General features: G+C 35.2%; 1 protein-coding gene across 2 annotated transcripts in view; it reads right to left on the bottom strand.

Annotated features, from left to right (window-relative positions):
• PDK1 (pyruvate dehydrogenase kinase 1) overlaps positions 1-17,265 on the bottom strand; it is a 34,233-nt gene that overhangs the window by 13,944 nt on the left and 3,024 nt on the right. For both annotated transcript variants that reach the window (XM_045480210.1, XM_045480211.1), the window contains exons 3-8: positions 15,001-15,072; positions 12,687-12,871; positions 12,310-12,405; positions 10,775-10,852; positions 8,639-8,715; positions 6,725-6,823 (exon numbers count right to left, since the gene is read on the bottom strand). In XM_045480210.1, the coding sequence (XP_045336166.1) occupies positions 6,725-6,823; positions 8,639-8,715; positions 10,775-10,852; positions 12,310-12,405; positions 12,687-12,871; positions 15,001-15,072 (607 nt within the window). The remainder of the gene's footprint in view (positions 1-6,724; positions 6,824-8,638; positions 8,716-10,774; positions 10,853-12,309; positions 12,406-12,686; positions 12,872-15,000; positions 15,073-17,265) is intronic.

Below are 17,265 nucleotides of genomic sequence, written 5' to 3'. Positions count from 1 at the left end.
TGAAAGAGAAACAGAAAAAGGTATGAGAAAGACAATACTGTAGCACAACTGAGGCCCCAAAGCAGAAGACATGTGGGACTTACTTTGAATCAAGTAAACCTTAATGAGCAAATAGCTGACACACAACCAAAAAATAGACATACTTTAGCATCTGGGCTGAAAAAAAGTGATGCATTCCCATTACATTTTTAGCACACAGATGGTATTTGCCATATATTTATTTGTGTCTCACTCTTTTTAAATGAACAGCCAAGAGAGATAAACAAAAAAGAAATTCAGAGGGAAAAGTGTAGAGAGTTAAGGTATACTAATTAAAAAAATTTTTTTTAACATTTATTTATTTTTGAAAGAGAGACAGAGACAGAGCACGAGTGGGGTAGGAGCAGAGAAAGAGGGAGACACCAAATCAGGCTCCAGGCTCTGAGCTGTCAGCATAGAGCCCGATGCAGGGCTCAAACCCATGAATAGCGAGATCATGACCTGAGCCGAAGTTGGACACTCAAGTGACTGAGCCACCCAGGTGCCCAGCATACTAATTTTTTAAAAAAATACAGCTATTATTACTACCCTCAGAGTGATAATAGAAGATAAAACTGAAACAGAATGCTCTAAAAAAGGAATAATAAAAAATAAAGAGTTCCTGGAAATTCACAATAAGATCATGGAAATGAAAATTCAATACAAGAGTTGGAAATTCAAAGTCAAGGACATCTCACAGAGTAGAATGAAAAGTTTAAAGAGATAAAAAGTAGGAGAAAAGGATAAGGAAAATCAGAGATCAATTCATGAAGATCAGCACCCTCCAAATAAGACTATCAAAAAGTGAAGCAGTAGGGAAGAAAGTGCCAAGGACACAATGGAAATTCTAAGGGCCCGGACCAATGAGTAAGAAAAAACCCACACCAAGTCACATCATTATGAAATTTCAGAACAGAGCTGAAGAAAAGATCTTAAAAGCTTCAGTTAAAACAAACAAAACAATAAAGCCTGACATCTAAAACTGGGCCTGTATGAAGGAACAGGAAATGGAATAAGCAAAAGTCTTCTCAAAAAGAATAGCAAGAGGGACATCAGCAAAAATTGTAGAAAAAGGAGTCTCTCATCCATGAAAGCACCAAGAAAAAGGCAAATACTGTCAGAATCAAATTTGTTCAGAACTCCAGAAATTAACCAAAGGTTTGCAGCAATTTAGGGAACACTTAGGCAAAACAAAACCAGTGGACTCTGTGGTGTTTTAACTTGGCTTATTCCCACCCCCATCTCCACTCCCATCAATAACATGCAATCAGAGTGAAACTGGCATCCTGGCAGCCACTGGGAAGGCTATCTTTCTTTGGCCTGATTTTGAGCTCCCCAGTGCAAAATGTCTTGTATACACCCACCCCTGATCCTCAGAAATATGTCAAAAACAATTAGAGGTAACTGATTAACCTGAAGTTTGCCTAAAGCAGTGTACAACAGTTAAGGCAAACAATAAATTAACTAAAAACCTTAACAGGAAAAGCTAGGGAATGAGATGTCTTTAGGGGCTTACAAAAGCTCAGGGATATCCTGGGAATCTAGAAGGTCATGCTTATGTGCAGGGCTATGTTCACGTTCAGGAAAGGTTTCATCTCTGACTAACCTTGAGGTTCTGTATAAGCAGGACCTAAAGGTTAATTTGAAGTTGTCAACTGCTGGGTTGAGTGTCGAAAAGCGTGCCCCAATATACACACGGAGCCCCTTTACAAAGACTGGAAGACAGCAGGTATTTAAGGAACTCTCAGTCCAATCATAAGTTGATCACTAAGCTAACCAAGTATATGTGGCCATACACATTACAGAATAAAGACTTTACAGAAATAGTTTAAACAGTCACTAAACAAACAAAACAACCAATCTTTGGGAGAGGGTAAGTATGTGATCTTCAGAGTTGTCACATTATGTTATTTTGAATGTCTAATTTTCAATAGAAATTACAAGAGATGCAAAGAAAATGTATGGCCCATGCACAGGGGAAAAAACGGAATCAAGAGACACTATATCTGAGGAAACTAATGACTTTAAGTCAGCTATTTTAAATATTTTGAAAGAACTAAAGGAAACCATTTTAAAAGTACTGAAGTTAGAGGATGACATCTCCCCAAATAGAGAACAGCAATAAAAAATATATATAAATTATATAAGAGAACCAAACTGAAATTCAAGAGTTGAGAAGTATATTATAACTGAAAAGAAAAATTCACAAGAGCTCAATAGCAGATTTGAACATGTGGAAAAAAGAATCAGTGATAGTGAAGATAACTCAATTGAAATTATCCAGTCTGAGAAACAGAAAGAAAAAAAATAAAGAAAAATGAAAAAAAAAAAAAAGAAGAAGAAAAAAAAAATGTGTCAGAGACCCGAGACCTGTGTGACCCTATCAAGTGTACCAAGATGTACCGGAAATCCCAGCAGAAGAGGAGATGGAAGAGGGGGCAGAAAGAACATCTTAAGAAATGAAGGCAAAATACTTCCCAATTTTGATTAAAATGATGATTTTCATCAAGGTGCCTGGGTGGCTCAGTCGGTTGAGCGTCCAACTCTTGATTTTGGCTCAGGTCATGGTCTCATGGTTTGTGGGATCGAGCCCCACAACAGGCTCTGCACTGTCAACATGGAGCTTGCTTGGGATTCTCTCTCTCCTTCTCTCTCTGTCCCTACCCATTCATGCTTTTGCTCTCTCACTCTCTGAAAGTAAATAAACTTAAAAAAAAAAAAAAAAAGATGATGTTCATGAAATGCCAAGTATAATGAACTCAAATAGATCCATACCTGGATAAATCATAATAAAACTGTCAAAAACCAAGAAGAATCTTGAAAGCAGCAAGAGAAGTGATTCATCACATATAAAAGATTCTAAAAAGATTAACAACTGATTTCTCATCAGAAACTGGGGAGACCAGAGGCAGTAGGATTAACATATTTAAAGTGCTGAAAAAAAAGTATTAACCAAAAAATCCTATATTTAGCTAAACTGTTCTTCAAAAATGAAAGAGAAATTAAGACATTCTCAAGTAAGCAAAAACTGAGAGAATTCATCACTGGTAGACCTGCTCTATAAAGAAATACTAAAGAGATTCCTTTAGCCTGAAATGAAAGAACATTAGACAATAACTAAAATCCACATGAAGAAATAAAGAGCACCAGGAAAAAGAATTACATAGGTAAATATAAAAGACAGTATGTGTGTATTTTTTGCATGTAACTGTTTTCTCCTACCTTATTTAAAAGACAATTTCAGAAAGGAATAATTATAAATCTCTGTAGATGAACACACAATGTATAAAAATGTATGTTTTATGACAATAACAGTACAGAGGATGGGGAGGGGGAAGGAATGGACCTATACAGGAACAAAGTATGTCTATACTATTGAAATTAAGTTGGTATTAATCTGAATTGAATCTGAATTGTTATAAATAAATCACTATATTAATTGTAATCCTGGGACAACACCAAGAAAATAACTCAAAGAAATATAAAAAGAAATAAGAAGGAAATTAAAATGGTACACCAGAAAGTATCATTTGAACAAAAAAAGGCATCAGTAATACAGAAATAAAAAATCAAAGAGACATAAGATATATACAAAACAAATGACAAAATGGCAAACATAAATTCTATATTAATAATAATTATGTTAAATGTAACTGACTTGAACACTCCAATTAAAAGATGAACACTGGCTGGCTGGATTAAAAAAAAAGCATAATCTAACCATATGTTGTCTAGAAGAGACACACTTTAGATTCAAAGACACAAATAGGCTAAAAGGAAAATCTTGGAAAAAGATACGCTACGGAAACAGAAACCAAAAGAAAGCTGGAGTGGTTATACTAATATCAGATAAAAATACACTTTAAGACAAAAATTATTATCAGAGACCAAGATGGACATTTTACAATGATAAAAGATGAATATATCAAGAAGATATAAAATCATAAACATATATACACTGAACCTCAGAGCTCCAAAATGCATAAAGCAAAAACTGACAGAATTGAAAGGAGAAATAGACAAGTCAACCATAGTAGTTGGAGACTTTAATACCCCACTTTCAATAACAGATATGACAACTAGATAGCGGATCAACAAGAAAATAGAAGATTTGAGTAACATTATAAACCAATTAGGCCTAACAACTATCTATAGAACACTCTATACAACAATAGCAGAATACACATTTTCTCAAAAGTACACATGAAACACTTCCCAGGATAGACAATATGTTAGCCATAAAACAAGTCTCAATAAATGTTAAAGGACTGAAATCATACAAACTGTATTTCTAACCACAATGGAATGAAATTAGATGTCAATAACAGAACAAAATGTAGGAATTAACAAATATATATAAATTAAACAACATACTCCTAAAGAAACAATGGGTCAAAGAAGAAATCACAAGAGAAATTAGAAAATACTGTGAGATGAATAAAAATGAAAACACACCATAAAAAAACTTATGGGATACGGGGAGCCTGGGTGGCTAGTTGGTTAAGCCATCTGACTTCAGCTCAGGTCATGATCTCACAGTTTGTGAGTTTGAGCCCTAGGTCAGGCTCTGTGCTGACAGCTCAGAGCCTGGAGCCTGCTTCAGATACTGTGTCTCCCTTTCTCTCTGCACCCCTCCCCTGCTCGTGCTCTCTCTCTCTCTGCCTTTCAAAAATGAATAAATGTTAAAAAAATAAAATAAAACAAAAAACTTATGGGATAGAAAGAAAGCAGTACTTAGAGGAAAATGTATAGCTATAAAAGGTCTCAAATCAATAACCTAAAATCCACCTTAAGAAATTAAAAAAAAGCAAACACAAAACAAAACAAAAAAGAACTAAAAAAAAGCAAAATAACTCAAAAGCAAGGAAAAGAAAGAAATAACAAACATGAGAGTAGAAATTAATGAAATAAAGAATAGAAAAACAATGGCAAAAACTCAACAAAAGTTTTTTTTGGAAAGATTAACAAAATTGACAAGCTTTTAGCAAGACTGACCAAGAAAAACTCAAATTGATGAAGTCAAGAATGAAAGTGGGGACATTACTACCAATCCTACAAAAATAAAAAGGATTATGAGGAAATACTATGAATAATTCTATGCCAACAAATTAAACAACCTAGGTGAAATGGACAAATTCTTAGAAAGGCCTAAAGTACCGAAACTACTTTAGGAAGAAATACAGAATCTGAATAGACTGATAATAAATAAAGAGATTGAATGAGTTATCAAAGTCTTCTCACAACACAAACCCAGATGTCCATCAACTTGATGAATGGATAAACAAAATACTAACAGTATTATTCAACCACAAAAAGGAATGAAGAACTAATACATGCTATAACATTACAGTAAGTGGCGGAAGTCCATTTACAGAAAGTAGATTAGTGGCTGCCAAAGACTGGGGAGTAGGAGAAGTTGGGGAGTGACTGCTAATGGGTACTGAGGTTTTTCTTGGGAGTGATGAAAATGTTCTGAAATTAGTGGTATGGTAGCACAACTTTGTATTCTAAAAACCACTGAATTATACACTTTTTAAAAAAGTAACAGTAGATGCCTTCAAAATTCTTCAAGATGATTATTTTCAATCCAGAATTTCATGTATGAACTTAAAACTGGGAAAATAGCAACTAAGGCTGTGTTGGGGAGGGGAGGTGCTCTACAAGAGCTAATTCCTAAGCTTTCATAACAGAAAGCTAGTATTTGCTGTTGCAAATTTTTAAATTTCAGAAATAGCGATATCAGACTACTACTAAAAATACATCAATAAATCCCAGAAAAAATAACTAAAAGATTATCTCTGAGTAGTGGCCCACAAATGGCCAGGAACTAATATATTTGATTTTTATACTCTTTGCATTTATTACTTTAAAACAAAATTTAAAAGGATTATTTAAAAAAGAGCATATTCACACTCTAAGAAACTAAACTATCTATAAAGAAGGCTCTCTGGGGTCAGAGAGCCTGACTTCATGTCCTGTTACATTTATTAGTTGGGTAATTAATTATGAGCTAATCACTGTGTCTTAGTTTCCTCACCTGTAAAATTGACAATAAAATTACCTGTGCTCCTATGTTAAAGAGCCGTTACGAGAATCAAATGAAATGATATAAAAGTAGATTGAAAAATGTTACTTAAAAATGAAAAGTTATATGCTATCTATGTAACACTGCGAACACTCAAATATTTTATCAAAGTAGGGGCGCCTGGGTGGCTCAGTCGGTTAAGCGTCCGACTTCAGCTCAGGTCATGATCTCGCGGTGTGTGGGTTCGAGCCCCACATCGGGCTCTGTGCTGACAGCTCAGAGCCTGGAGCCTGTTTCAGATTCTGTGTCTCCCTCTTTCTCTGACCCTCCCCTGTTCATGCTCTCTCTCTCTCTCTCTCTGTCTTAAAAATAAATAAATGTTAAATTCTAAAATATATATATATATATATATATATATATATATATTTTATCAAAGTAGATATTCATGATGACTGCTAAACTGTGTTTTCAGGATTTATTATTACTTGCATCATCTGGATTACAGACCAGAAGAGAAAGAGACTCAAGGGATAATTCCATAATCTGCCAGATAAATAAAGCAACGTGCTTATTAGCTATTAGAGATAAGATCTCTTTCTAAGAATAAATTATGTCTTCAAGAAATTATGTGCATGCCTGTACATCAACGAAACAAACAAAACAATGCCGGGGAGCATTTACCTTCACAGTCAAATCCTCGTTACCCAGTGTGACGTGGACTTGAACAGGAGGGTAAACACCTTTGTCAGCATGGTGCTCCATCGTCGCTCGCATCGCATTCTGAAATACATTAGGGTTCCGTTCAAAACACAACTTTAAAAAAGAAGAAACTAATGCTGATTTTCAAACACATAGGCACCATTTGAAATTAAAAAATTTTTAATTTGCTGGAAATATGCCAAAGTATAATTCTTATAATTATATTTAAAGAATTACTTAAAAAAAATTATTGTCCATTTTGGACGACTGGTGAGATACTTTGACTTAAAGATTTCAACCAAATCCAGGTTGCATATTTTCCAAAACCAGGCATCTCAACACTTAAATAGTTTACATTAAAGCTGAAAATTCTATCCAAATATTTTTATAGTTTAGTAGATAATAACTTATTTTTTGAAAAGAGTTTTGTCTCTATTTTTAGGAATCATTTTAATTGCCATAAATTAAGGAAAAAATTTTTTCATATAGTATTCACAGCAATGGTTTTATGATGTAGAAACTAATCCAATTCATCACTAGTTTGATTTACATTGTAAATATCCCTAGTTTTGATCAGTTCCTAAAGGATACACAGTACACAATGCCAATATATTATGAGCGCTAAAAGATAACATGACATGTAGCAATGGAGGAGAAATTGATAAAACTAGATACAGTTAAAAAGGCAAAAGATGGGACCGAATTTAAAAAATTTTTTAAACTAAATTTTTTAAAAACACTCCTAAAAATTCAGAGGTGTGGCCCTGACATACACATCAGGATTGAGTATCCCTGGGGATGCTATAATCTCTACCAAAGGCTACTTAAGATTATTGACATTATTATTGACATTATATAAAATCTGTTTTATAATATGGTTATTTATTTTATTAAGCATCATGGGGAATAAGACCTTTATGTAACTGAAATCTTAAGGAAAAAAATTAATCTTAATCCTTTAAGTGCCAATTGCTTATTTATTTTCCCACTTTGAGAAAGATTTTTGTAAGGTATTAGATATGTTCTTGATGTCCTAGAACAAAAGAGCATTCTTGCACTCCTGCTGTTCTAGGATATTGTTAGATTTTCTGTGTCTCAGTGTATTTTTCTTTTTCATGGTCAGGCTGAAAGCCACCTCTTCTAGCAGTTTGCTGCTGGCTGAAGACATGTTAACTAAAGTCAGAGAGACTATCAGCTTGATTTAGGGCAGTCATTTTTAGCCACAGGGACCTGTACCACTTCTCCTCACTCACTTTTCTGTCCATGAGCAAGTTGTCATTGGTGCGTCATTTGGGAAAAGAGTACTCTCAACATTACTAGACTCATTTTATTTAGCTTTTGAAATTTGTTGTAAGGAGCAAATATGATAGCAGAAGCCCTGTAAGTCAATATAAATGACTTTTTCAAAGAAAAAAAACCCATGTAATAGTGGGACTCTGGTTTTTTAAGGGTGGAAAATTGAAAATTACTCTTCTAAATATTCCATTTTTAAAAAATATTAATATAGCTTATTGAGCACCTATAATGAGTTGTCATTGTACTGGACATTTAGTATGCTATTCCCAATCATCATAACCTGGATAGTATTATCCTCATTTTACAGAAGAGGAAACTAAGGCTCAAAAAGGTTGACTGATTTTCCCGTGGTCACATATGTATCAAGAACTGGAATTCAAGCCCAGGTCTTTCTGACTTCCCAGTATGAGCTGACTGCTACACTGAGATGTCCATCAGTGTTGACAAAAGGCTGATCTCCAGCAACGTGACATGACACTGAGCATGAAATGACATCTTTTAATGAAACTGAGAAAAACCTGGTAGAGTACTTAATTTTCAAAGCAGATCCCTAACCTCAGAAAAGGACTGATAAAGGTTATGTAATACTATTTTACAAACCTTGAAAAGTTCAAACACCATGTGATAGAGATGGGATGGTACATAAACCACTTGTATTGGCTGTCCTGGTGATTTTGCTACAGAGCAGAAGAGAAAAATATAAAAGTACAGAGAGATGTGCTTAAAGCATTTTAAAGTATATATTGTGTAGTGATGAAAAGAAAACATTTACTATGGAGGACACTATTATTTGGGAAAGAACTGTCACCCCAGTTCTTCAGTATATTAGTGTTTGACCCCACATTCACATATGACAGTGACAACATGAGTTTGCAGTCATTCTTGCGACCCTGGATGACAATCTAGCCAACCCAGCTTCCTATTTCCTCTATGATGGTGAGTCTTTTTAAAGGACATTCAGCCTTTAGGCCAGAATTTTACTTTCCAAAGCAAGAATTTTTTCAATGTAATTTATTGTCAAATTGGCTAACATACAGTGTGTAAGGTGTGCTCTTGGTTTTGGGGATAGATTCCCGGGGTTCGTCACTTACATACAACACCCAGTGCTCATCCTCACAAGTGCCCTCCTCAATTCCCATCACCCATTTTCCCTTCTCCCCCACCCCCCATTGGAAGGCAAACCATAAGAGACTCTTAATTACAGAGTACCAAAACAAGTATTAAAGTCTGTAAGTTCCATGGTCCAACTCACATAAATATAAAAAAAAAACAAAAAACTTTTTTTTTTAAAAGTCATTTTTTGAATGTTTCTCCCATGTGGAATGTTTTCTGTTTTATTTCAGGCATTTCTATGTATATAGATTTGAATTTCAAAAAAAAATTAAGCTAGCATCAATTTATCAAGGGATATGAATTCTACATTCAAACATTTTATTAAATTTAGAAGGCCAGTTGGGGGTGTGGTGAGGGGGGCAGGTTGTATGTAAAACAGAACTTAAAGTAGAGCAAAGCAATAAGCCTCACCCTACCTTAGAATTCCAACTGACCCAATAAATTGGACTCTCCTCTGAATAAACCACCCCACGGAAACATGGATGGGACACCTAGAACATGCTCACAGCAGTTCAGGTATAAATATCATCTCTGCATTGTGATTCTCATTTACTGAATGGTATTGTTATGAAACAAAAGTTAATATGGCTCTAGAAAAACACCAAGCAGTTCTATTTTCAATTGAGTAACTTCTTTATTGCTCTCCCGCTATAAATTCCAGAATACAGTTTAGAAAAACCCTACTGGGGCGCCTGGGTGGCGCAGTCGGTTAAGCATCTGACTTCAGCCAGGTCACGATCTCACGGTCCGTGAGTTCGAGCCCCGCGTCAGGCTCTGGGCTGATGGCTCAGAGCCTGGAGCCTGTTTCCGATTCTGTGTCTCCCTCTCTCTCTGCCCCTCCCCTGTTCATGCTCTGTCTCTCTCTGTCCCAAAAATAAATAAAAAACGTTGAAAAAAAAATTTTTAAAAAAAAAAAAAAAAAAAAAAAAAAAAAGAAAAACCCTACTTAATTTTATTCTTCTTAAAGGGTCATCTTCACTTAGTAACTGTTTTTCCCTCTTCAAAACTACACTACCCCTCAGAAACACAGAGAAACTTATCGATCTCCTTCCAAGATATCTGAAATTGTTTTGTCCAAAAGGCACACTACTAGTCAGGGTGAAAAGACCATCAGAGATTAACAGATTCTCAAACAGATCAGCATCTTTCTTTCCTCTTTACACCCCCAGTCTTTTTACTTCCTCAATAATAAAAATGATTTACCACTCAGTAAGTGGAATTCTTAAATTCTTCAATTCTACATTATTGAAGTGCATATAAAAGTCAAATATAATTTTCTTGGCATCATTTTTTTCTAACCAAACTAACCAAAAAGAAAACCCACAAAAATAAGGAAAGAATCAACATTATCAATTGAACATAAACAAAACGAGGAAGAAGCCAAAATGCTTTTCAGACAGAATCCAACTAATTACACGCGTACACGCATACATGCACACGCGCGCACACACACACACACACACACATATATTTTTAACATGATTGTTCTCCCTCAGCTTTCATATTCAATGAAAGAGTTTATGAAAAGCCCTTTTATATTAAAACAAATCTAAATTCTTCTTATCATTCCTTCTCAGATAATCACAACACTAATCATTCAGAAAAAGATATCATCAGGCTTACCATTTAGTTCTTCAAGTTCTAGTTCAGGAGAATTAATATAATACAAATCACATAGACGCCTAGCATTTTCATAGCCATCTAGTGTAAATCAAAACAAAAAAAAGCATTAAAATAAATGTATTTCTATATCATGCATTAAGATGGCAATACTGGGGCGCCTGGGTGGCGCAGTCGGTTAAGCGTCCGACTTCAGCCAGGTCACGATCTCGCGGTCTGTGAGTTCGAGCCCCGCGTCAGGCTCTGGGCTGATGGCTCAGAGCCTGGAGCCGGTTTCGATTCTGTGTCTCCCTCTCTCTCTGCCCCTCCCCGGTTCATGCTCTGTCTCTCTCTGTCCCAAAAGTAAAATAAAAACGTTGAAAAAAAAAAAAATTTTAAAAAAAGATGGCAATACTATTGATAAACGAAATTTTAAAACCGTTTATGGAAGAAAATATAATTTAACAGTCTTAGTTTGGAGAAGGTATGACATGATAAAACCTAACAGCCATAAAGGAAAAATGACAGATATGATTCTAAGAAAATAAAAACATTCATAAAGAAAAAGACACTGTGAACAAAGTAAAAACAGCAGGGTGAAGAAAATATTTACAATACACATAACATATAGAGTTGGTAAAAGTTTAGGAATTCATTGTTTGATACCTTTTTGGAGGTATCAAAATTTTAAATGCATTTTAGCTTTAAAAAAATTTTTTTTAAGTTTATTTATTTTGAGGGAGGGGAGGAGGGGCAGAGAGAGGGAGAGAGAATCCCAAGCAGGTTCTGCACCATTAGTCCAAAGCCCGAAATGGGGCTCAATCTCATGAACCGTGAGATCACGACCTGAGCCAAAATCAAGAGCAAGACATTTAACTGACAGAGCCACCCAGGTGCCCCTAAATGCATTTTAAATGTCTTAAATTCTAAGAATCTTGCCTTCTAAAATACTAGTAAAGTCAGCACATGTCTAAAGATGTTCACTTCAGTATTACTGGTTAAAAAACAATTAAAACCTAAATATGCATCAATAGAAGGATGGATTAATACATTCTGAAATACCCATTAAGCCACCCAAAAACCTAAGGTATTTCCATATGTACTGAATGTGGTGTTATGGCTCTAAGCTTATAGAAAAATAGACATACAGCATCCATTTTCCCAAAGCAAACAATGTAAGAACAACAATGACATATATACATATATGAGTATATGTGGTATAAACAGAAAAAAGTGTGGAAAAATGCAAACCAAACTATCACAGACTATGGCTCCTAGTATAGGGAATTAGAAAGTGGGGGGAGGTGGAGCTTGAATCTTTTTGAAGTGAAACAGGTGCCCTCACAGTATCACCATACTTTGCCTAACAAAGCATTGGATCAACAAAATATTCATCCTATACATAATATACAATTAACATCATAAAATTATTCTCAAATCCTTGCATTTGTTCCTAATGTTTTATCTCAAGATATAAGTAATTGTTTTATTGGCATGAATTAACACTCAATAATTTTGATTTTTGCATCCTTCATGAAAGGAGAAATGTAAGCATTTACCTTTAATAACTTCAACTACATTGCAGTTTGGATTTATGCTTCCAATGTGTTTTCGATGAGACGGGCTTCCTTTGCCTTTTCCACCAAACAATAAAGCTATCAAACAAACAAACAAACAAAATAAGCTAAACTCTCTAATGCCCTTTTCCTGATTTGAATACTGTGTCTCTGAATGGTGCCAAACAGAACACACACTTTTTTTAAACGTAGTATTTTACATTCAATAAGAATACCTCCTTTGCATGACAGTCTATTTACTTAATACACACAAAAAAGCCAAATTAAATGTTTATTAAAGGGAAGTTTTCTAAATAAACTTAAAATATACCAACACATTCATTTTATTTTGCTTCTTCTCCTGACTTCTAGATACTTACAGTGCTGATTGAGTAACATTCTAATTGAAATGCGACTCATGTAGAAGCGATCCAAAAAGTACTGAACATTCTGGCTGGTGACAGGATCCACCCCGAAGCTCTCCTTGTATTCAATCACTCCCTGGGCCATCGTAGGAATAACATCATTGTGTCGGTTCCTGATCCGAATCACAGTATCTGTAAAGCTAAACAAACCTGTCCGTCAAAACAGCCAAATATTTTGACCAGTGAATTTAATACTAAAATCTACGTTTAACCAACCTTTTCTAGGCAAGAAATCCCTACTTCAGTAAAAAAGCATCAGTGCATGTTTTCTTCTGCTTATTTAACTGTATTTCAGATCATCAATATATAGAATATAGAATATAAAGACCTCCAAAATAAAACTTTTGAAGCTTAATTATTTTCTTGGAACTCCTAAAAGTAAGGCTGCCACAAAACACAATCCTAAAAATGTTAAGGGTTTGCTTTAACCATCATCAACTAAGATCGTTTGAGCATTCCCTACGAGGACAGTATTCCACGGACGTTCAGCATAAGAGAAGACAGAGAGTGCTTGCTTCTAGTGAACACAGCTTTGTGAGGAATGAAGATGAATAAGCCAATAAAGCCTGTCTGTTTTGAAACTATTCCCTATGGTTCCAAGAGAGAAAGAACTACTGAGAACAGAAAAGTAAAAGGAATTTTAATGTCGCTGATCCTATAAGTTTAAAAATGGGAGAGAAAGAGTCAACTGTTGTGTTAAAAGAAAAATTTTCAAGTCATCCAGCCTTCCCACTTCTGTCATTTAGAAGACATTTATTGCATGGTTAATTTAAAGATCTAGATAAAAGAGAAAAGAAGTCTTAATTACGAAATAAAATCCATCTTGTAACATACCCATCAGAATTTACACTTCTGAATGAGTGCTTTCCCATTCAAAGTCATCATCTTGAGTACTATCAACTTATTCCAGTGATGCTCTCATCGCTCAAAATATTTTTGGAATTCCTAGTTTGTAATCTGCTTCAAAACCAAACTGTTAATCCAAAATACAAACAACAAAACTCCTCAAAAACAACAAAAACTCATCATTCCTAATCACCCCTTTATTTCACCTCTCTCTTTTAAAACCCAAAACAGGATTATTCTGCTTGATTGCTCACCTTATTTTTTAGATTCAGCTCTGACTAGCTATTTTCAGAAGGTTCTATAGCGTACATTTATTTTTAAGTGCAAGTGCTTAGGTTCAAATCCTGATCCCATCACACTAGTTGGCTATGCGATTTTAATGCTACCTTTAAGTTACTTAACCTCTTTGTGCACAGATAGCATTAACTCAAGAGCACTGTTTTAAAGATTAAATATACAGTGTGCTTCATACCTAGGCAGAGAGTGAATCCTTGATGTTATTTTCAGACCCAATTATGTTTAAAAGGTGAAATGTTGCCATCATGTTTAAAGACAGTTAAAAAAAAATGTGCAATAGACTCTGGGGACAACAAAAGAAGTGGGCTTTAAGTTCTGAGCAACATTCATCGGAATAAGCAGATAACTGCCTGAGGGGACTACCTGGGTTTATCAATTCTGGTACACTGGTTATTACATTTGTCATTACTTTCATCATCTTACAGAGGTCAGAAAGTGAGACCACAGAGGTGTGTTGGTAGGCCTTCGGTGTTAAAACAACTTTTTAAAATTAGTTGCAATCTTCAAAATTGGGGGAGATTTTACATTAAAAATCTAAAGTTACTGCTTTTAACACACAAAAAAAATCAGACAATCTGAATAATGTCTCTGCATTGGTAATGACTGGCTGGAGTTGAATGTTCACCTGAGCTCTCCAGATAGAGTCCTCTCACCAGTCCCCTATCATCCAAATGGTACCAAGGCCATTTCTGGATTTTCCCTAATCATCAGACTTGAACTGTCTTTTCTTATACTCACTGTTTTACAATATTTGTCTTACTTGTATGAGCTGCTATAGACACATGTACTACTGTATGTTCTCGAGTGGTGAGAAACTAAAAGTTAATTTCCCTAAAGTGACCCAATAGCAAGTTTAAGTTCAATACATTTATATTTTTTACATGATGTTTAAGAGCGTCCGACTTCAGCTCAGGTCATGATCTCACTGTCCGTGAGTTTCAGCCCTGGGTTGGGCTCTGTGCTGACAGCTCAGAGCCGGGAGCCTGCTTTGGATTCTGTGTCTCCCTCTCTCTCTCTCTCTGCCCCTCCCCAGCTCATGTTCTCTCTCACTCTCAAAAATGAATAAATGTTAAAAAAATTTTTTTTTTAAATTGTGTTCCGAATAGGGTCAAAATCATGTACTTACTCATAAATAGTTTTAGCATCTTCAGCACTTTTGTCTTTAAATTCAAGAAGCTCCTGAAGACTCTGAATATACCTAAAATGCAAATCAGTAGGGTAAATTTGTTTTTTCACAATTTGAAATTTCAATATTATGAAAATACTCAAAAGGTATTTTTACCCATCTCTTAATTTTTAATTTAGAATAGTGCTATGAATTATGGTTGAAGTAGGATTTTTATACCCATCCAACTTTGAGCAAAGTGCCTGGCATAAAGTAATAGAAGGTGCACATTTTCTCCTAAGAACATAGGTTACATTTTAGAGTTTTAAGATTTCCTACTTCTTTTATTCTTAAGTTCTATACTCTAAAATAGCTTTTCAATTTCTTAAATTTACCACTATACAGTAGAAATGCTGATTGTCATGAGAATCGAGTCTGTTACCAGTAACTATGTGATCTGAGGGAAATGACTTAATTTGTCTTAGTCTCAGCGAAATGTGGAGGAACACCTACCTCAGTCTATGAGTCTAGCTTAAAACCTGCGTTTTAAAACCCTATAGACCTTCTAGGGCTTTGGTGCTTTACAAAATTTTTAATTAGTTGCAATCTTTCAAAATTGGGTGATTCTACATTAAAAATCTAGACTTGTGGCTTTTCTTTAAACAAACAAAAACCAGATGATGTGGATGGTACTTCCGCAGTGGCAATGACCAGCTGGAGCTGAAGGTGGCTGTCTGTCCTTCAGAAGCATGCACTCTCCAGGTTAATAGTTTGTGTACCATCAACAAGTATTTGTTAAAAGCCTATAACTTACCACATAGTTCTTTTAAACAGAGCTGAACAAAAACAAAAGTCATACAAATGTAGGTTTTTAATTTATCTAACAATTCAAGGTAGCAAATCACCCGTTAAGGAAGGGACAAAATGAGGAAAGCCAAATGACTTTGTCAAGGTCATGTGGCCAAGCATAATGGCAGTACAGGGCCGGAGCTGAAAACACCTCACTACTATTCAATGACTTTCAATTATATAGGCTCTGCTTTGGCTGGTCTGTGGGCACTGTTATCTACAACTGTCTTTAGTAGGCATCCAGAGGCAATGAAAGTGTTTGAAAAATCTGTAAATCCATATGTTGATTTGGAAAGCTGTTCTTGACAAGCAGTGTGTGCCTCTCTTCAGTCCAAAGCATTCCAAAGTCAACTGATTCTGACGTTTGCTTTACCCCTTACTTTTCTCTTCCCTGGCAAGAAAAACTACGCTCTTAATTCAAGAGACGGTTGAGCACTGACAACATGTTAGGCACAGAACAGATTTCAAGATGCAGCATATTCTATTTTCAGTGAAGAATTTTAAAAAACAGAAATAAGCTTCCATGGAAAATTATATGTTCTCCTTTAGATTCCATCAGAGTTCCTAAACAAATGCCTCTTCTTTAAACCACACTCATAATTGTTCCATACTTGAACCAGATAGCATCTCATTATCACATATTATAGCAGTCATACTTCTTTTGCTTGTTTTTTAAAGCTGAAGTTAGATCAGCTTCTCCTACAAACTATAATGGCTACAAAAAAGTGCTAAGATCTCCATGAATCAGAACTGGGAAAAATCTTGCAGCTAATTTTTATTTTCCATTTAAGACTGAACTCTGGCAAACTCTTTTGTTTGAAATGTATAGTGCTTAAAAGAATTACACTTTTAAATTAATAACATTAACAAGAAAGGCCGTATTTATTTATTTTTTAATTTAAATCCAAGTTAGTTAACATACAGTGTAATAATGGTGTCAGGAGTAGAATTCAGTGATTCATCACTTACATATAACACCCAGTGCTCATCCCAACAAGTGCCCTCCTTAATGTCCCTCATCCATTTAGCCCATCCCCCCCACCCAGCAGCAACCCCCAGTTTGTTCCCCATATTTAAGACTCTCTTATGGTTTGCCTCCCTCTCTGTTTTTATCTTATTTTTCAAGAAAGGCTGTATTTAAATGGCCACGTATATGTTCATACCCTTAATACTTCTACTGTCATATTTTGGAAGACAGCATAGTTTCTTTTTTTTTTTTTTTAATTTTTTTTAACGTTTTTTTTTTTGTTTTTTTTTTTTTTTGAGACAGAGAGAGACAGAGCATGAATGGGGGAGGGGCAGAGAGAGAAGGAGACACATAATCGGAAGCAGGCTCCAGGCTCTGAGCCATCAGCCCAGAGCCCGACGTGGGGCTCGAACTCACAGACTGTGAGATCGTGACCTGAGCCGAAGTCAGATGCTTAACCGACTGAGCCA

This window comes from Leopardus geoffroyi, chromosome C1 (assembly GCF_018350155.1).
Source record: "Leopardus geoffroyi isolate Oge1 chromosome C1, O.geoffroyi_Oge1_pat1.0, whole genome shotgun sequence".
Lineage (NCBI taxonomy): Eukaryota > Metazoa > Chordata > Mammalia > Carnivora > Felidae > Leopardus > Leopardus geoffroyi.
This window is presented reverse-complemented; position numbering and strand designations above follow the sequence as displayed.